At 50.5% G+C, this 21,603-nt stretch overlaps 1 protein-coding gene across 1 annotated transcript; it reads left to right on the forward strand.

Moving 5' to 3' along the window:
* The first annotated feature begins 6,327 nt into the window (after positions 1–6,327).
* On the forward strand, positions 6,328–19,823 carry LOC119150267 (interferon-induced very large GTPase 1-like). Its single transcript, XM_037392670.1, is given in 4 exon segments — positions 6,328–6,543; positions 10,767–10,957; positions 12,101–12,660; positions 12,662–19,823. Coding segments are annotated over 2 exon segments (7,320 nt in total). The 5' UTR covers positions 6,328–6,543; positions 10,767–10,957; positions 12,101–12,102; the 3' UTR covers positions 19,424–19,823.
* Positions 19,824–21,603: the final 1,780 nt, after the last annotated feature.

Here is a 21,603-nt window from a genome sequence, read left to right on the forward strand (position 1 = left end):
TGCTGAGCCAGCTCAGGATGGGGTCTCATTCCAGTTGCCCACCCCAGACCTAATCCCGGTCCCGAACCCGCCTTGGCGATCAAATTCCGTGCTGCCTCTGGCTGGGATGAAGTCAGCTTTCCTCCTGGCAGCCCATATAGTGCCGTGCCCTGGAGTTGTAGCTGGAGCGCTGCTGAGAGCGCAACGGTTTGGCTACCACTGAGTACTGGCTGGTACGCCAGTCCCGAGAGACTCTGGCAGGCGGCAGAAATGGGCTGACAGGAACTGCATGAAACCCAACAGGGCCAAGCGCCAAGTCCTGCACTTTGGGAGGAACAAGCCCAACAGGTCACAGGAGGGGAGCCTTCCCTTCTGCTCTGTCCTGGTGAGGTCACACCTGGAGCTCTGGGTCCAGTGCTGGGCTCCCCAGTTCCAGAGAGACATGGACAGACAGGAGAGAGTTCAGGGAAGGGCCATGAAGGTGACAAAGCCTCTGGAGCATCTCTTCTAGGAGGAAAGGCTGCAGGAGCTGGGGCTGTTCAGCCTGGGCAGGAGAAGGCTGAGAGGGGACCTGAGCGATGCACACAGGTACCTTAAGGGCCAGTGTCAGGGGGCCGGGGCCGGGCTCTTGTCAGCGGTGCCCAGCGACAGGACAAGGGGCAACGGGCACAAACTGCAGCACAGGGAGCTCCGTGGGGAGAGCAGGAAAAACTTCTTTCCCTTGAGGGTGCCGGAGCATGGGGACAGGCTGCCCAGAGAGGCTGTGCAGTCTCCTTCTCTGGGGACGTTCAGAGCCCGCCTGGATGTGATCCTGTGCAGCTGCTGTAGGAGAGCCTGCTTGAGCAGGGTGGGCTGGGTGGTCCCAGGGGTCCCTCCAACCCCACCGCCCTGTGGTGCTGTGATTCCGTAAGCTAATGCCGTGTGGAATATTTTCACACGAAAAGTGTTTGGCTGGTGGCAGCCCTTGCAGTGCTGTGGCTCTGTTGGAGTATTGTGGCCTGCCTGTTCCATGGTGGACTATTTTCACAGTTAGTTGGGGGATTTAATCCCTCTGCAGGTCTTGGTGGGGGGGACGATTATGAGAGAGCAGCACTGTGAGCTGTTGCAGGTAGTGGCTGGGTCTGTACATGCTCAGTGGGGCAGGGCTGCATCTCTTCGGGATGTGACTGATCCTTGTGGCTCATCCTGCTCCTGCCTGCTCCTGCCTCTCCCGTGTCCCTGCACCCAGGAAGACCCTCACCACCACCATCCTCCTCATAGGTGAAGCTGCTCAGGTGCATCCCACACCCATCTGTGTGGAAGGTGCTCAGGGTGAATGGGGAGGGCTGGCTGCAGCAAACTGGGAGGTGGCATGGAGAAACCTTTGCGGAGCTCCTTCCCTGGCTCTTGGTGTGGACGGAGCTGGGCTGTACTCTCCCCTAGCCCAGCCTGGGTCTCACCCTCGGCTCCCTGAGATGGCCAGCAGTCCCTCGCAGCCTTGCGGTGCCACTCACCGGGGGCTCTGGGCTGCTAGGGTGTGCACAGGGCTGTGCTCACAGGGGCATGGCTGGGGAAAGGTTTCTTTCACTCTTCCGGTGTTTGGCACTGACCCAGAGTTGAGGTGCAAGGTGAAGGATGGTGAGGAGGAAGGGGTCAGGCCAGGGCAGGGGTCCTGGCTGGGCTGGGGGACCCGTGCTGTGCTTGTGCATCCCCCCTTTACTCATGGAGGTGGCGGATGTGAGCAAGCTGGGGCTGATCTCACCTCCTGGGTATGCCAGGTTCTGCATGCCCACGTGGCGGGATGGGCAGTGGGGCCTTGCCACAGCCCCTTGCCTGGAACCCTGGTGAGCAGCCACTTCTCCTGGGGGACACAGACTGGGTGGCATCAAGTAGGACAATCACCCTGACCCACATCCCCTTGGTGAGTCAGGCAGGGACCATGGGATAGGGTGCTTCACCATGGCAGGTGGCTGAGAGGGTGACTTGGCTGGCAGAAGAAGGTGGGCTAGCCTGGGCACAAGCTGCAGTACCCCTGGCTGACAAAGCCCCATTTGCAGGGAGCCTGAGCTGCCCCAGTGCCCAGCCTTCTGCCCCACATGGACCCCCCACTGCAGGATAGGGTCAAGGCACCACCGGAGCGATGCCCAGAGGCTGAGGTGAGCATGGGCAGGGGCTCAGGGGATGGAGATACCCCACAAATAATGGTGACTGGGAGACCCCTAGGGCTGGAGGCTGGAGCCACGGGTGCAGCCACCAGCATCAGCGCAGGGATGGGACCAAGGGTCCTGTTCAGCCTGGGTAGGGGGTATGTAGGTGGCATGGAGGAGCCAGCTTAACCCTATAGCTTCCATAGGGGCTGGAGGGATGAAGGGACATCCCACTCACCCCTTTCCTCCCAGCACAGGTGTCAGAGGGGGCCTGGTGGGAGCAGCGCCCATTGGGGCAGTGGACAGTGGCAGAGGTGGGTGTGTAGCTGGCTGCACGGAGCAGGGCCAGGGAGCTGGCCAAGCTGGCACACAAGCATGCCATCTCAGGACGGGTCCTGCTGCGGCTGACAGAGGGGACCCTGTGGCACATGGGGGTGGCCCCATGGAGCCGGCGCCGGGAGCTGATGTGGGAGCTGCTGCAGCTGAAACTGCAGCAGGAGCTCAAGGAGCTGCTGAGCATCACTGGGGGTCAGCATTGCCCATGCTGGGGCTGTGATAATGCCATGGGGTGCGTGGGCTGGTCCCGCCAGGTGGGTGGTGGTCACCATCACCTTTCTCTCCAGAGTGAAGATGATGTCCCTGTGGATGCCCTGGGGCCTGTGGGAGGAGAGATGATGCCATGGGAGAACAAAGCAGCAGCTGGAACTGAGCACCCAATGCAGGAGAGGTGCTGGAGTCATGAGGAGATGTCACCATGTCCCCCTCCAGAGAAGCTCAAACCTGGCTGGTGCCAGCAGGTAGAGGTGGCTACCAGGCCCCAGGTGGCACAATTCATCCCACTGCCAGCTTTCATGGGGTTCTGCTGGCCTTCATGCGTTCCCACTAGAAAAGAGTCCCCCATGGAGAGTCGGCCAAGTCACGACAACCACACCAATACGGCTACATGCCATGCTCACTTTATTAAACAAACAGGTCATATTTGTAACTTAAACCAACCGCTCACACGACTTTACACATAGGTGATTGGATAAAGGTTGCTGGTCACTTGGGCGCCCGTGTCGCTGATCGGTGAGCATGCTGCAGGTGCCGCTGAGAGTGTGTTGATTTCGCAGGACTTGCTCTGCACCTGGCTTCTTGTTTGTGCATAGCTTGTCTTCTTTCTCACACTCCTTGTTTCAAGGACAATTTAAAGTTGCTCTGCAGCTTCAACTAATAGGCCTGGGTTGTCCAACCCGGACAATGGTAACATATGTCATCGGTCCTTTAAAAATCCCTCTACATATCCCCTTTTTCTTTTTGGACTACCCATGTCTGTTTCACAATAGATGTTAAACCTTTCTTCACACAAGAAAATAAACAGTTAAAACCTAAAAACATTACAACAATGATTATAACAAAGCATATTCCTTCCATCAACAACATCTTTAAACAACCTGTTATCCCCAATCCTCTCAACCATTCATCGAAGAGATTATCATCAGCAAGAATATGCTTCATGTTTCCCTGCAGTTGTAACAACTTCTTGTGCATCGATATGGAATGATCGGAAAGGTTCATACAACACATCCCTTCAAAATCCTCACAACTGTGTCCATGTGCTAATAACAAAAAATCTATTGCAGCTCTATTTTGTAACATAGCCTGCCTAACATTATCTACATCAAGCAATAACAAACTTAAAATCTGCGATGTAAGATTAAATTGTTTTTCTCCCCAGCATGCTAACCTTCGTATATTCTTAGCATTTAATGCTGCCATTGCCCCCGGCATAAATATGGAGGCTAGGATATTTGCTGTTACAGAATGCAGATCGACTCGGTCATTACATGTTTCATCAAAGGTGCGCAGTGTCCTCTGTGATCTATAATATTATTGAGTCATTTTTAATAAGTCTTTCATATTTGGAGCAAAGTCAAGCGCCCTAAATAACATGGTCCACCGAGAGGATACACAGGAATCCCTGGCCATGCTCTGTCCCCCCATATCAAAAAGACTCCTGGTGGCAACTGATAACCCCCTGATACATCTATATGGAAACCCCCAGTTTTCAATTCACCCCAAATAGGTGAACCGGTTAGATCTTGAAACACTGTATAAAACCCCGTTGACGTGTTAGCCATAACTGCCACGGGTCACCAAACCAAATTACTCCAGTGCCATTCATGGGTTGAAGCGGTGATAACATGTGGGTACAGTCTGCCATATCAGTTGCAGTAACATTAACATATTCAACAGGTACAACGCTAGCCAATAGGTCTAACTCCTGCAAAGGTAAATGATGTGGCTGATTTAAATTCTCAAATACTGTCTTCTGCCATGCTGCATTATGCATAGAAGGCCAAACAAATTGCCCATTCGGACTCATACATGTACCATTCTGATTGGAAGTCAGATCCACTGTTTTAACATTCCAAAAACCATCAAAATTTGTTTCATTCTCTTGCAGGGGAATACCAGTTAAAGAAGTTCTAAAGGGGTTGTCTGCTTGTTGCAGACTTAAACAAAAGTCTGTTACTCCCGTGATATTGGCCCATGTCACCCATATGTTTGTCCTAGGCAAGATGTCAAAAATACTTAGGCCAATGGGTAAAAAATTCATCAAGACCGTAAACCAAGTCCACCACTCAAACATGTGTACTCCTGCAATTTACACTTTTTTTTTTTTTTTTTTTTTTTACATTTCACCCCACAAATCTGTGGTTTCACAGATTCTGATGATGTATATTGTCTCCAATCAGCATGGTATTACACTAGTCGTATGCTTTCTCTGGCTTCATGCCTGGTTACTAATAAAACACATAACTCTTTACACAATTTACATTTAAACTTTGGCTTACAGAACTGTTTTACCCCACATAGGATACATTGGCACAATACCCGTGGGTTACATCTCTTACAACATAGACAGTTTATTCTGTCTGCTCGCTCTGAGTCTTCTCTTCCATCTTCTGATCTTGACATACAGGTCGCACAAACTTGCTAGGGACCTTTATCTGTGGAGATACAAAAATAACCTCTACCAATAAATAACACCGGATTAGGCTCTTCCCATACACCTGAAGCCATATTTTTATACAAAACATTCAAACCAGGAACTGTAGTTGTTTGGTTCCCTCGCGCTGTTTGGTGATGTATAACAGGTGGTCCCTCTCTATCCTCTGTAAGGGAGAGAGAGTTTAAGGTAAACAACACCTTAGTCAACTGTTTAGTTACATCTATGTCCTGTGATACTTTCTGTCTCTGAAGATAATCCTTCAGGGTACAGTTTGCCCTTTCAACAACTGATGCAGGGTTGGGGAAAGGAGGATTCAAGGTGGATTGGATGGATGGACTATTTAGTGGATGAAGAACTGGCTGGATGGTTGCATCTAGAGAGCAGTGGTCAACAGCTCAATGTCTGGACAGAGAACACTGATGAGTGGTGTCTCTCGAGGGTCCGTACTGAAGGAAGGACTGTTTAATATCTTCATCAATGACACAGACAATGGGATTGAGTGCACCCTCAGAAGACTTGCAGATGACACCAAGCTTAGTGGTGTGGCTGACACATCTGAGGGGTGGGATACCATCCAGAGGGACCTGGGCAGGCTTGAGAAGCAGGTCTGGGTGAACCTCGTGAGGTTCAACAAGGCCAAGTGCAATCTCCTGCACCTGGATCAGGGTAACCCCTGGTATCAATGTGGGCTGGGGGATGAGAGGATGGAGAGCAGCCCTGCCAAGATTGACTTGGGGGTGCTGATGGATGAAAAACTGATTGCCCAGAGCAGCTGCGGGTGCCCCATCCCTGGCAGTGCTGAAGGCCAGGCTGGATGGGGCTGGGGGCAGCCTGGGTTGGTGGAAGGGGTCCCTGCCCGTGGCGGGGGGTGTGTGGGGTGGGACTAGATGGTCTTTAAGGTCCCTTCCAATCCAAACCAGTCTATGATTTGATGATTTGGGGCAAGAGGAGCAGGTCGGGGAGGTTTCCAGCTGAGAGCCCCAAGCACTGCCCAGCCCCTGCTGCCTTTCACCCCAGCTGCAGGCCCCAGCTTTGCCATGGCTGGATGGGCACACCCAGCACCCTGTGCAGGGTCCAGGACATGGTTTGGGGGACCTGGTGTGGGTGTCTGGGGCTGCTGCAGCTTTCTGAGCTGCTTGGCTCAGCTCCAGCTGCCACATTACTTTCACATTCTGTTTCTGGGAATGGTTTGATTTACAGGAAAGCAGAACATTTCCTCCTTGCCTCTACACATAAAACAAGCGGAAGCCAGCCTCTGAGGCGGGTCTGTATGAAGAGCTGGGCTGGGCTGACACCAGCTCAGGAGCTGCTGAGGACCAGACTGAGACAGTAGGACTCTGCTGAGGATCTGTGTGGCTGGGAGCTGGGGATCAGCAGAGAGCAGGGGTCTTGTCATCTTCTTATTTCTTGTGTTTTCCCATCAGTTGAGAGATACCAGGGAAGGTAAGAAAGGGGTTTTAAGGCAGTGGGCGAATGGTCTCTGCTCTGAGTGTGGGATGGAGCAAACAGGCTTTGCTCGTCTGTCTGAGGGAGCTCTGAGGACCTGTGTGTGCTTCCAGGGTTAACCCTGCCTGTTCCAGGCATGACCCAGCCCCGGGAGGGTCAGGCTGCGTGCCCTCGACAGCCGTGCCAGGCAGTGGGCTGGGTGACATGGCGGCTGCAGAGCTGTGCAGGCATCTATAGTGACCGTCCCCCTGCGCTGGGCACCGGTGCGGCCGCCCCTCGAGCCCTGGGGTCCGTTCTGGCCCCTCACTCCCAGACAGAGCTTGGGGGTCCGGAGCATGTCCAGAGCCGGGCAGGGGGCTGGGGCAGGGGCTGGGGCACCAGTCTGATGGGGGGGCTGGGGGGTCAGCCTGGAGAGGAGGGGGCTCAGGGGGGACCCGATCGCTCCCTACAGCTGCCTGGGAGGGGGCTGCAGCCAGGGGGGTCGGTCTCTGCTCCCAGGTCACAAGTGACAGGACAAGGGGGAACGGCCTCAGGCTGCACCAGGGCAGGTTTAGGTTGGAGACTGGGAAACATTTCTTCACCGAAAGGGTGTCCAGCACTGGGACAGGCTGCCCAGGGAGGGGGGGGGGCACCGTCCCTGGGGGTGTTTAAAAGATGCGCAGATGTGGTGCTCAGGGCCATAGGTTAGTGGTGGGCTTGGCAGTGCTGGGTTAAAGGTTGGACTTGATGACCTTAAAAGTCTTTTCCAATCTAAATGATGCCATGATTTTATGGTCACTGATAATGACTTTTTCCGTGGTATGCTCTCTGTCAGCATTAAGAGGGTGCAGAAGCAAGTGGGTGCTGGGCACAGTCCTCGGGCTGGCGGTGCCAGCAGCTTGGGTGGCAGTGCCTGCCTCCCGTGACACTCGTTAGAAAGCGTAGCAGCACTGGGGCGATAAGTGGCATTTGTGGGACATCCTGCTCTGTCCCCAAGCCTAGGGGGAGATTTTTTCCTATTCCTCCCTATGGAGTGATGGTTGGACTCACCTGTCCCAGCCTCTCCTACAGTCTATACTTCACCACCCAAAGTGCTGTGGTGCCTGGTGCAGCCCCTCAAAGGCACAAGTGCTTCCAGAGCCTGCTTCTCCTGATGCAGGGCTGGGGAAAACACCCTCAAGGGGGCTGTTCCCATGAAATGGGGTGCACGCAGTCCCATGGCAGGTCATACTGCCAGCCTTGCTGCTTCCCTCATTTGCTTCCAAGGAAGAAAGCAATCCCATGTTATTCCATAAATACGCTTTAGTGGTCCTTCGCATGCACTAACACAATTGCATGTGAGTTTTTTCCTTGTTCTTGAAGAAATATGAAACCATGCTGGGACTTCAAAATGCACAGGGGTGACAGATAGTTCAGGGTCCGGCAGGGCTGGTGTTAATCTCCACCACAGCCGTGCAGTGCTCTTTTGGGCATCTGAGACTGGAACAGCACAGGTAACAGGCCAACGGGTTAGTAGTTGGGAGGGGACAGAGCTGGGACAGGTGGCCGGAGTGGACCATGCTGCACAGCAATCACAGCTAGGGGGAAGAAGGAGTAAGGGGAGATGCTGGTGGCAGGGCATTTGTCTTCCCAAACAGCTGAGGTTTTGCTTTCCAGGGAGCAGCTGGACATCTGCCCGCTGATGCAAATTAGGGAATAAACATCTTGCTTTGCTTTAGAGCATGCACAGCTTTCCTTCAGTTGCTAAACTCCTGTCTTGACCCAGCAGATTTTCTTGCTTTTGCTTTTCTGCTTCCATTTTCCTCCCCATCCTGCTGGCAGGTGGGCATGAGATGCTGGTGGGGGTTTAGTTGCTGGCGGAAGCCGACCCCCACGATGTTTTTCCTCCTCTTTTGGGGGGCTTGAGCTTCACACACAGCAGCAGATGCATGGTCTGGCCAATGGTGGGATAGGGCATGTGCTTCTGCATTGTCACTGCTGTTCCGCTGGGCTCTGCCACATCCAGACTTTGTCATGAGGCTGGCTGAGCCTGACAGGAGAGCACAGATGTTGACGGGACTGCCCGCGTATCCAGAGCTGGGACTTTTCTGCAGGTCTCCAGGCTTAAGGTCCTGTACTGAGGGCGGAACAACCCCACATACCAGCACAGGCTGGGGCTGACCTGCTGGAGGGCAGTCACTGGTGTGAAGCTGGCAGTGCTGGTGGGCAGCAAGTTGCCCATGGGCCAGCAGTGTGCTCTTATAGCTAAGGGGCCAGTGGGATTCTGGGGTGCATTGGGAGGAATGTGGCCAGCAGGTCGAGGGAGGTGGTCCTCCCCCTCTGCTCTGCCCTGGTGGGGCCCATCTGGAGCTCTGGGTCCAGTGCTGGGCTCCCCAGTTCCAGAGAGACATGGACAGTTCAGGGAAGGGCCATGAAGGTGACAAAGCCTCTGGAGCATCTCTCCTAGGAGGAAAGGCTGCGGGAGCTGGGGCTGTTCAGCCTGGGCAGGAGAAGGCTGAGAGGGGACCTGAGCGATGCACACAGGTACCTTAAGGGCCAGTGTCAGGGGGCCGGGGCCGGGCTCTTGTCAGCGGTGCCCAGCGACAGGACAAGGGGCAACGGGCACAAACTGCAGCACAGGGAGCTCCGTGGGGAGAGCAGGAAAAACTTCTTTCCCTTGAGGGTGCCGGAGCACGGGGACAGGCTGCCCAGAGAGGCTGTGCAGTCTCCTTCTCTGGGGACGTCCAGAGCCCACCTGGACACGATCCTGTGCAGCTGCTGTAGGAGAGCCTGCTTGAGCAGGGGGTGGGCTGGGTGGTCCCAGGGGTCCCTGCCCAGCCCCACTGCCCTGTGGTGCTGTGATTCTTTCTTTGCTCTCATGGACCAGCCTATTCTCCATCATTCAGCCTGTGCTCTCCATCGTTCCACATCTTCTCCCCCAAATAAATCTGGTGTGAGCCCCACACCCTCCCTTGCTGGTGCCTTCTGGGTGGTGGCAGGAAGGCAAATATTTGAGAGGTCAGCAGGTAGTTGGGTACTGGGGGAATGATCCCTGTGCTGGGGGATCCTTTTTAAATTATAGTCAGATTGAACTTTGACTGCATGGCCAGGCTTGTTCTTTCAAGCTTGATGTTGTTATGGTGTACAGGCATTACAGTCCTGTCCCCTGAGGCACCTTCTGGCCACCTTTTGTTGTGTGCAGAAGAGACTCTTAAAGCAGGAGATACATACTTTGCAAACTTCACTAGGCTGATGTCCACAATGGTGTAGAATCATTGAATCACAGAATGGTTTGGGTGGGAAGGGACCTTAAAGACCATGCAGCTCCCACACCCCCCGCCATGGGCAAGGACCCCTCCCCCCAGCCCAGGCTGCCCCCAGCCCCGTCCAGCCTGGCCTTGAGCACTGCCAGGGATGGGGCACCCACAGCTGCTCTGGGCAGCCTGGGCCAGCGCCTCGCCGCCCTCACAGGGAAGAGTTTCTTCCTCATCTCTCATCTCCATCTCCCCTCTCTCATGTAAAGCCATTCCCCCGTGTCCCATCGCCACCTGCCCTTGCCCAAAGCCCCTCCCCAGCTTTCTTGCTGGCCCCTTTAGGCACTGGCAGGTGCTCTAAGGTCTCCCTGCAGCCTTCTCCTCCCCAGGCTGAGCCACCCCAGCTCTCCCAGCCTGTCCCCACAGCAGAGCTGCTCCAGCCCCTGAGCATCTCCCTGGCCTCCTCTGGCCCCGCTCCAGCAGCTCCGTGTCTCTCCTGTGCTGGGGACCCCAGAGCCGGACGCAGTGCTGCAGGGGGGGTCTCATGAGCATGGACTAGAGGGGGAGAATCACCTTTCTTGACCTGCTGGCCATGATGCTGGTGATGCAGCCCAAGGTACTGTGAGCACACAATGCTGAGTCACGTTCAGTTTTTCATCTACCAGCACCCCCAAGCCTTTCTCCTCAGGGCTACTCTCAGTCCATTCTCTGCCCAGACTGTATTTGTGCTTGGGATTGCCCCAACCCAGGTGCAGGAGATTGCACTTGGCCTTGTTGAACCTCATGAGGTTTGCATGGGCCCACCTTTCAAGCCTCTCAAGGTCTTTCTTGTATGTGGGTTTAGGTCCCAGGTGAAACCCTAGTTTGGTCACCACCCCAAAAAGGCCCTGATTAACCTTTGTTGGCTGGGCAATCATCACTGGTGGAGAAGGGATGGCCTCCACTTCTCCCTGGAATGAATCCTTCACGTTGATGGGTTGCCATCTCCTGTCTGGTCTTCTCTTTTAGGATTTTGGGCCTTCCTTCCTGGTATTCTTCCTCTTGAATTCTTGAGGTGGTCCATATCTTCATCTTACATCCCAGCCTTGTCTACCAGGCCTGCCATGTGACCGTGTGCTCTCTTGGCTGAGCTGGGGACCTTGGCTGCCTGTGTCCTCTGGAAAATCAAGCATCTGACCAAAAGGATCATCTACCGTGAGGTGAGATGAACCAGACCCCACATTCACTGAGCATATTCCCTAAAGGTTCACTGACTTTAAAGGAAAAGCTGACACTTAAAGGCTCTGAAAAGGTTCCAAAGTCCAGTCACAAGCATCTCAGATCAATGCCTGTGTTGGTAAGAGTCTTGTGCTGTTGGTGGGACGAGAGCTGAAAGCACAGGAAGGTTTTGTGCACTGCATAAATCTCTTCAGTATCTTACTGAATTGAGACACAGACAATAATCAGGTTTATATGACAGTGTAAAAAAAGGTGTAAAAGCATGTGGACAGTGAGAGCACCAGCTCCGTTAAGGTTAGCAGTCAAGGACCTTTCCAGTGCATATGGAATAAGTGAAGGGGTAAACGATAAACAAAACCACACAGGTACACAAACTGGATAGACAGGGGTTCCTGGACACAATGCCAAAGACCCAAAGTCTCCAGTCACTAATGATGGGCCAACAGGATGCTCCAGGCAAAACTCTGGGCAGGGATAACATAGCTTTTTCCTATCCATTGGGGTGGGAATGATGTGTGTCCCGAGAAGCAGCTCCTAGGGGGAATGGGCATGAGTGTGGGGCTCCGTGCTGGCAGCTGGAGCAGGACCACAGGTCACAGCCCGTAGGTGTGGTGCTGAGTATTCAGGGTGAGTGTGGGGTGCCTGTAAGATGAGTGTGTGAGCACATGCCTCTGCTGGTGAGCACCAAGCTGGACCACCCAGTGAGCAGTAAGGCTGGTAAGAGGGTGCACGATGCAGCAGGGGTGTTGGATGGACAGAGGGGCTGTGCTGGTGCTTGAGGGATTCAGGAATGACCACAGCTGTCTGTACTTAGGCATTTATGAATCCTTTTGGCTATACATGGGTGTTGTTGAAGGCAGCACCTTGTCCATGACAAGTTGTGTGGCCAAGTCAGGGTGTGTGAGGGTTCAACCCTCAGCTTCAGGGTTGAACCTGCAAATGGGAAAGTAGCAGGCATAACCACTGTCCCGAGACGGAGACCCCCCAGGCCTTAGGCCACCCAGGCTGGGCTCCAGCAGCTGAGTAGGAGGAATTCCCAGGGCCAGAGCTGCTGGAGACCCCTCTTATAAGAGGCTGGGGCCTCTTACAATATACCTTAAAGAAAGTGTTTTCTTCTTCCATAGCCATGGGTTCACAGGAGGACATACTAGAGGCCGATCAAAAGGCACATTCTGCTAAAATACAGCTGGCAGAAGCATGTGAGAAAGAAGGACTGGATGATGAATACTGGGTCCCCAAACTGTCAGAGCTACTGGGAGTGAAGTCCAAAGAAGCCCTGAAACATATGCAATATGAAGACTACCTTAAGCTGGAGTGTGCAGTACGGTACCCCTGGGAAACAAAGGCTCTCCAAAAACTCCTGGAACTAACAGACAACAAAACAACTTCTGAGGACCTGCAGAAAGAGCGCTTGGAGAAGATAAAGCAGAGACAAGAAGCAGCCAAGCTAGTCCTGCAGGAGCTGAAAGACATGCACAACATTCGCAGCCATAGCAGGGATGCCATAAGAAAGAAAGAGGAAGCTCTGTGGCAAGCCATGGAGATTCCCAAAGAGTACTGGATCCCACCAGAGAAGTCACTGCTGGATGTGCTGGAGAGCGTCCAGAAGCAGCTGGAGCAGCAGGAGTCATCAGTGGGCAGGGGTGAGAACGTCTCTGACACAGAGGTCCTGAGGCGGGCGTCGGGGGGGACTGGCCCTGCAGGGCATTTACAGAACCAGCAGCCTGGCAGATGTGCTGGCAAAGCGAGACCAGATCATCAGCATTCCCGATGGATTCAAGCTCACCGGTCCAGAGCAAGGGATGCTGTTTGAGAGGAAGGAGTTCTCCTCCTCTGCAGAAGAAGCCACTTTCACCAAGTCCATGGAGCAGCTGGGGTTCAGCATCAGCGTTTCTGCCAAAGCCGGCTTCTGGGGGTTTAATGTTGAAGCTAATGTAGATTACAGCAGATCCTCGCAGCTGGAGGATGTTCACCAGTCCCGCTCTGAACAGAGCTACATTTGCACCACCAAGTACCAGTACATCCCTTTGGCCTCCTGCTACTTACAAAAGCATCAGCTTCGCCTCTCAGATGCAGCCCTGTGGGAGCTGCAAGACATTGAGCATCTTTTGAACATCACCCAGGAAGCAGACAGGCCTGACATGCTGAAGAGCAGGTGTGCGAGCTTCTTCAGCAGGTTTGGGTCCCACGTAAACCAGGGTCCCCTGCACTTTGGGGGGATATTCTGGTGGAAGGCATCTACGGAAGGATTCAGAGCTGAACAGCGGGAAGAGATGAAGCGACAAGCATCTGAAGCACTGAACAGCTGCATCGGGGCCAGCTATAGCAACTTTGGTGTCAGCGCAGGGGTGAACGTGGACATTTCAAAATCCAGCTTACAGGCTTCTTCTCAGGGAAGAGATGGAAAAAGTGCCTACACAGCAGTTCAGGTCTACGTGGCCAACACAGGGGGCCCATCAGAGACAAGTTCTCTTCCTCAGTGGAAATTTGGGCTTGTAACTAACAACACAACCTGGTGTGTTATTGACCGAGGCTTTCAGCTGATCCCAGTGTGGGATATAATCCAGTTTAATCACAGCAGTGACTTTAAGTCTGTCTATCAAATAAGCAGCAGCCTCAGGGCAACATACGAAGCCCTAACGAATTGCTGTGTTGGCACCATGTTTGGAGAGGAATTGATCAGTGCAGTGGAAGAGGCCAAAGCTTTTGTGGATTGTGTGAAGACCTGGGCGGTGACAGGTGATGAAAGGAAACTGCTCACACTGATAGATTTCAAACAGAATCTGAATGAAAAAACCAAAAACCATAGTGTCTGGATCAACATATGCCTGTCAGACAAAGCACTGCAGGAGTTCCTGGTGAATACCGTTCTGTTTTGCAAGAAGTCACCTCCAGAAAATACCACCTATATCAAGTCTCTGTTGAAGTGCCTCCTGGATCCTCATGTCTATTCTGTCAAGGACTTCCCCAGGTCTTCCTTCATTATGCAATGGATCTTCCATACTGAGCACATGGTTCCCGAAACTCCCCATGTTGCTGAGCTTGAAGATCTCACCAAGACACTCCTGCAAATGAAGGAGTACATCCAGGAAGTCACCTATGCACCAGAAACCTCTGCATCTGCCATTCATGAAGCAAAAATAAAAGCCACCTTGACTGCAAGCCTAGCTGTTTATTCTTTACTCCAGTTTCTCCAGGAAAGGGCACAGAAAGACATAGAACTCTTGGTGATCTTAATTACAACCAGCACAGGATACCAGGTGGAAAGGGGCACTTTTCAGTACCTCCTTGGATATCCAGAAATTAACTTCATGATAAATGAAATGGAAATGGGACATAAGGAGTATCTGGGTCTGAAGGAGCAAGACATTTACAGAGCTCAGGCATTCCTGCTGCTGATGGGTCTAACTGTAACTTCTGAACATAAAGAGGTGCCCCCTGAGCAGAAGAATAAACGTTTCATTTTCATGGAAGATCAAATGAAAAACCTATGGACAACAGAGATAAAAACTCTTCTTGAAAAGCACAGTGCATTCAAAGACTGGGAGATGCTGGAAAGTGACTTGCTTTCCTTCATCAATGGGCGCTTGGATGACACACATGATGATCTGAAGAAACACAATATAATCAAAGACATGGAAGACACTTTTCAAAGAATACAGCCTTCCAGTGAGTCCAAATCCGAATCAGATGGCAGCAAATCCAAAGCAAATCAAGTCATTGCAAATCAAGAGTTCCTCCACTTACTTAAGCGCCTTGGACTAGAAAGTTACTATCCAAGAAAAATGGGGACGGAAGATTTCCACATCATATACAACACATCTTTACATGACAGCCAGCCTAGCAAGGACAATGAACTACCATTTTACTTCTTGCAAAAACTGTTAACTGTGGATTATCGGGTGAGGTACCTGACTTACAAGGATGAGAGCAACCCAGGACTCACACCTGTGCCAAAGAACACAGAGCAAGAGCATGAACCCTCAGATTCCTTTGATGACTTTTTCACTGATTTGGAGGAAGAAGCCCCTAAATCTCCAACCAAGGAAAATTGTGTGCACCCTATGGACCTCCAGATGGCAATATTTCATTGTGCTGATGATTTCATGAGACAGTACATTTCAACAAAACTGGCTTTCTGCCAGTTTGCACTACCTCTCCTGGTACCCAACCCATGCACTTCACAGATAGAGTTCCCCCTCTGGTCCCTCAGCCAAATAAAAAAAAGCTGGAAAGAGGCTGAGAAGTCAGGAAAGGAGGCCAAAATGAACAGTTACAAAAACAAACTGTTGTATCAGGCAGAAACACCCATTGTGTCCTTCATACGGATTGGCAGCTCTCCCTCCTCTTCCAAGTCTCAGATCCTGAATGCTCTGCTGAGCAAACAGAAGCATGACGTCTTTTTCCACCGACATTGCAAAGGCAGCACCAAAGACTGTTTGCTGATGAAAGGTGTTGTGGAGATCTCCTGGTACTGTCCCCGGGGCAGTGGTGATGACAGCTTTGACTGCTGTGTGGCTTTCTGTAACCTGCATGGAGATGCAAGGGAACACAAAGAACAGCTGCAGTTTTTACAGGAGATATCTGCTGTGAATGTGGTTTTTGTATCTGAGTCTGATCAGAGCGATGAGAGAGGGGTGAAGATTTTACGTGATCTGTGGCAGTCACAAACGCCTTTGGTTTGTCTTTTCACTGAAAAAGAGAACGTTGCAGCTAGCCGATCTAGCCAAAAAATAAAAATAGCTATCAAGAACAGAAATGAAGCAGAATTAATGGATGAGCTGACAAAAAAAATCAGGGATCTCCTGGAAGGGTCTAACATGCTTTCCAGCCTTGATGCCTGCCTGGACAAAGCTCGCAAGTACAGATTCTTAGTCGACCAAGATACAGATGCGTGTGTGACAGCCAAAGAAAAGGCGAAGGAGCTGGTGAAGCTTCTGAAGCAAGAGAAGTTGTCTGAGATCAAATCCCATCTTCTGCCTCTTCAAGGAAAGCTGTGGTACATGTGGTGCAAAAAGGACAAAGAACTCACTCGGTTGCAGGAAAAGAGAAACAAGAGCATAGAGCATCATCGGAGCCAAATTGAAACAGAGAAGTCAGCAATAAGAAGAAAGCAACTAGCAAAAGCTTTCCCCCTCAATCAGCTGATGAAATCAGTCCTTGGCTTTCTCCAGTCACAGCCAGCAGATACCAAGAAATACTTCCTGCAGTGGATGAAGATCTTTATGGATGACCTGTCCTCTGGTCACCTTGATGAACTGAAGGGAAAGTATCACCAATTATGGTCTCAAATCCTGGCAACAAAGAAAAGCAATGAGAAAAACAATCTGAAACCTGTGTTGCTGCGCCAGTTAGATGACCTCTCCAATGAAATCAACGATTCGTCCATTGGCCTTGAGCATATTTTGAGAGAGGTAGGGCAGATTTATGAAGCTCTGGAATCAATGGACTCACAGGATATATGTTTTGCCAAACTACCTGAAATTGCAGCTGATCTGATGGTTTCAGGATATCCTGTAGAGCTGATGGATGGTGATGCTTCTTACGTACCATTACGATGGGTCAGCGCAATCTTTGACAGATTAATTGAGAAGCTAGGGGACAAACGAATATTTGTTCTCTCAGTGCTTGGCATCCAGAGCACAGGGAAGTCAACCCTGTTGAATGCCATGTTTGGTCTTCAGTTTAGTGTCAGTGCAGGGAGATGCACTCGGGGAGCATTTATGCAGCTAATTAAAGTGGACAAGAAGCTGCAACAAGATTTGGACTTTGATTACATGCTAGTTGTTGACACAGAGGGACTTCGTGCCATAGAGATGGCAAATAAACAGTCCCTTAATCATGACAACGAGCTGGCCACCTTTGTCATTGGCATTGGCAACATGACTCTGATCAATATCTTTGGAGAAAATCCTTCAGAAATGCAAGATGTCCTTCAGATTGCTGTGCAGGCTTTTCTGAGGATGAAGCAAGTAAATCTTTCCCCAAGCTGTCTGTTTGTACACCAAAATGTGGGAGAAATAACTGCCAAGGAAAAGAACATGGAAGGACAAAGACGTCTGCAGGAAAAGCTGGATGAAATGACTGTGACAGCTGCCCAGCAGGAATTCTGTGATGCCTCCTGCTTCAGTGATGTCATCCGCTTTGATGTGAACACCCACATTCATTACTTTGCTCATCTGTGGGAAGGAAACCCCCCCATGGCACCACCCAACCCCACCTACAGCCAAAACGTCCAGGAATTAAAGAGCAAAATTCTCCAAGCTGCCAAGAAGGAGTCACAGGGCAGCATTTTGAAGCTTTCGAGCTTGAAAATTCGTATTACTGACCTCTGGAATGCTTTGCTGAATGAAAACTTCATTTTCAGCTTCAAGAATTCAGTGGAGATTGCTGCCTACAAGAAACTGGAAACCGCATTTAGTCAGTGGACCTGGCAGCTGAGGAGTCACATCTTAGACCTGCAAATGAAACTGGACAATAGAGTTCGGAATGGGGACTTGCAGAATATCACCACAGAATACCTTGAAAAACTAGTGCAAGAGACAAACGATGCCATCATGAAAGACATGGAAAAGTATTTCAGTGAAGACAGAGATTCTGAGATACTGGTCCAGTGGAAAAGCAGCACAGAACTGAAGCTGAAAGAACTAAAAGAATCTCTTCTTTCTGAAACTAGGAAGAAGTGTGAGCGTCTTATTGAACTAAAGAAGAACCAGTGTAAACTGGATGAAAAGAAGTCAGAATATGAAGACAAGTTTCTGAAAAGGAGTAGACAGTTGGCTCTGCGTCTAAAAGGCAAGAAACTAACCGAAAGAGAACTGAGAGACAACTTTATGTCTCTCTGGGCAGGCTGTGTTGCTGAAGTCTCCTCTGCTGGTCCCCCTCCAGAACAGGTTGATATCGATGTGGAAATAGAAGATGTCCTTCTAGAACACTTTAAGGAGCCAAACTTACCCACACGAATCAAGACATTTCCCAAACATGGAGTATTTTCTGTTGACTTGGAGAAACATGTTGCTAAGAAAAGAAATTTACTGAATTACATCTGGAGTACAAATTTTGATGATGTTGCTCTGAGCACCATACAACACATTACAGATACCATCATAGCACGTGTGAGGGAAAACATTGACAAGAAGGAAAAGGAGAAAAGGGATTACAGTCGAAGTTTTATTCATGAAATACTAAATGAAGTACAGAAAGGTATGAATTCTGTCCCTAGCAATGCAAAATATAGTTTTAATAAGGATTACAGGATAGATTTATCACTGTATCTGTGTAAAACAGCAGCAGAAAGATTTAAAACCATGCATGCAATGTTCAGAAAAGCAAATGATCCAGCCATCTACCTGGAGAGCAAGAGAGAAGATTTCTTTAAATGTTTCCAGATTTCCTGCCAAGGAGCCACTTCTATCACAATATTTGCTGTTTTCCTGTGTGACAAGATTGCCCCAGCTCTTCACCAGGCAGTCTATGAGAGGACAGCTCTTGCCATAGCTCGGGACATGAAGGGTAAAATCCGAGATTTCAATGGCAATAGATCCTCTCTGGAAGGCTGCATACTGAGGTACCTGGCAGAAGAAGAAAATTTTGAGAAGTTCAAGGATTACCTTAGTTGCCCACAAAGATTTTTAGAGAGTTACATTGAGACACGTGTTAAGGAGTACTGTTTAGATAAGAACAGGAGGCTGGATAAGTTTTTAGATGACTCTCTTGCTCACCTCTATGAAAGCATCCAGTCAGCTGTTTTTGTATCAACCAGCTTTGTCAAAGACAGAAACGACAGAAATGACAAAATCTCTCTTTGGCTGGATGCATTTTGCAGTGAACTTGAAGAGGTGCTAAGCTTGCCCAGAAGGGAACTGAAGAACATTGAACATCAGGAGATAACAGACATAGAGTTCCTGAAAAATGCCATGACAGAAGCACTGGCTCCCCTGAAGGATAGTCTCAAGGAAGAGTTTGCTAGTGCTGATATGAGCACATTTGAAAGGCAGCCTCACAAAATCCTGGCTGAACAGTTTGAAGGGTGCTGGGTGAGGTGTCCCTTTTGTGGGGCTGTTTGCACAAACACCATGCCGAATCATGATGGAGACCATCAGCTTGTCTTCCATCGTCCACAAGTTTTGGTGGGATACAGGTGGCATAAAACAGACAATCTGGTCATTGATATTTGTTCTACTAGTGTTGCAAGTGACTGTTCATTCTTGATTGGTGAAGAGACCTGGATGCCCTACAAAAGATACCGAGATGCTGGACCTCCTTATTCCACTTGGAACATTTCTTCTGATCCATCCATGCAAGCATACTGGAAATGGTTTGTGTGTCATTTCAAGACAAAACTAGAAAAGCATTACAATGGGAAATTTCATGGCAAAGGAGAAATCCCTGATTCGTGGCAGAAAATTACAAAGCAGGAAGCACTTGCTGAACTGGAGAAGTTTTAGGCCAAGTCAATATGAAGGAAGAATGGCAGCTGCTTTGCATTTTATAAGAATGTAGTACAAGTCTATCCACAAAATATTGTTATAATGACTACGAACTCAAGCCACATGAAGGAATTGGTATCTAATTGCTCACAAAGTTGGGTGGAATAAGATGTGCTACTCCTGCCACTGCTCAGTAATTCCCCTGCTTCACGATAAAGTCAGAATCCTCTTGCCTTCTTGCCATAAACATTTACATGTGCTTTGTCTTAGAGCAAAAAAGAAAAATATTCCTGCAGTGAGCAGTCATATGGCCAAGACTGAGACCAAGAGACAAAGTGCCAAGGGCAAAGGCAGCATTAGAAAACACCAATTTTATCAGCTGCCATGAGAATATAAGTGAGACTGACAAAAAAAAAAATACTTTTCATGTAGAAAGTACTTGTCACACTTAAAAAAAGGGCTGCAGGATCTGAAAGCAGCTCAACATTGGCTGCAAGCTGTGCTGTTTTGCTTTTCAGTATTACCATTCCTTTATTGATTCCTTATTGATAAGCTGAGTGCGTCACTCAGACCCATTGCTGTTCTGTCTCTGATGTTATTTAAGCAGTGAACACAACAGCCTCTGTGGGTTTCAGTCAGGGGTCCTCAAACTACAGCCCGCGGGCTGGATACAGCCCCCCAGGGTCCTCAATCCGGCCCCCAGTATTTACAGAACCCCCCCGCCCCCCCCCCCCTTTACAGAACTCCCCCGCCCCCTCCCCCCCCCCCCCCCCCCCCCGACGGGGGGTGGGGGGGAAACCAAGCAGCCGCAGATGACTGCCTGCCACTTCACCCACATCGTGCCGGCCCCCTGTTTAAAAAGTTTGAGGGTCCCTGGTTTAGGTGGTGGTTTAACTCTGTGTCTATGAGGTTTATTCTCATACATTTAGCTAAGCCATTCCTACACAGGTGCCTGGCCTGGCGAACTTTCCTCCAGCTCTTAGCCACAATTACAAATGCTCTTGCCATTTGCTTAGCTGTTAATCCAAAAGCCTTTGTATTAACAATGTTGAGAATTATGTATCTTTGCAGCTCCCTCAGCAGCTATAGGCAGTGTGTGATGTTAAGTGTTCATGCTGTCAAGACAGGCCAGTGGCAATGGGGCCGTGGACTGGAGAATATGTAACCAGCTGGGTCTGCACCAGTGAGAGGGTTCATGGTTTTTGCTGAGCAGTTCCTGATACACCTCTGGACATCCAAGGACAAGGCCCTCCTGGACAGCTGGCTAAAGTGATGATTCAGTCTAATCCCTTGTAGTCTTTGCTAATAAACTGGTCAAGTTGGACTGGTCTCTGTGTCCTTTATTTTCAGGTGAGCCACAGGTGTGTGTGACTTCAGTGTTTGTGCTTGTGAAGGTGGGCAGGTGGCAACTGCGTGATGGTCTGTGGAAGGGTGTGTGGAAGGCCAGCATCTGCTCCTTTCAGGCTGTCTGGTCAAGGACCTTCTTCAGTGTCTCAAGGGATAATAAGAAGGGGAGGAAGCCATAAACAAGAACATCCAGTTAAACAAATCTGACTGACAAATGATAAAGGAGGCGGCGGTAGGATCCAAGCCTGGTCAGTCACACTAACTGATGAGTGAGAGCACAAGAAGGTTTATGCCAGTGAGGTTACCTGATCGGGGAGTTGGTCAGCTGGGAAATTACAGGGAAAAAGGGGAATCAAACCCAAAATATACCAAGACACAGACCTGACAAAACAGACATGGAGATAATGACAGGAACCAAACCTCACTGGTGTGAGCATGCACTGCAATGACTCAGTGCCCATTATTGGTGAGACCTGTTTGTGTGAGTGGATTTGGGGCCAGCTACTGGGGTCAGACTGAGATATAGGTACCTCTGGCCCATGGTGTCAGCTATGGGAGTGAGAGGGGTCCCAGTGCAGCTACTGGAGTGAGAGTGAGGGTCTCAATGCCAGCTACTGGAACAAGTGGGAGTCTTTAACCTACAGCCACTGGGGTGGGAATAGTGTGTATGTCCTGAAAGCAAATGACCTGGGGGGACTGGTGGGTATGAGGTAAGTGAAGGACTGAGCACTGGCAGTTGAGGCAGGTCTGTGGGGCGCAGCCCACAGCTGGCTCCCTGGCTGCTGGGCAGGGAGTGAGTGTCTGTATCCCCCACACTAAATGTGTGTGGGGCGTGCATGCGAATTCACATT

This window comes from Falco rusticolus, chromosome 6, assembly GCF_015220075.1.
Source record: "Falco rusticolus isolate bFalRus1 chromosome 6, bFalRus1.pri, whole genome shotgun sequence".
NCBI lineage: Eukaryota > Metazoa > Chordata > Aves > Falconiformes > Falconidae > Falco > Falco rusticolus.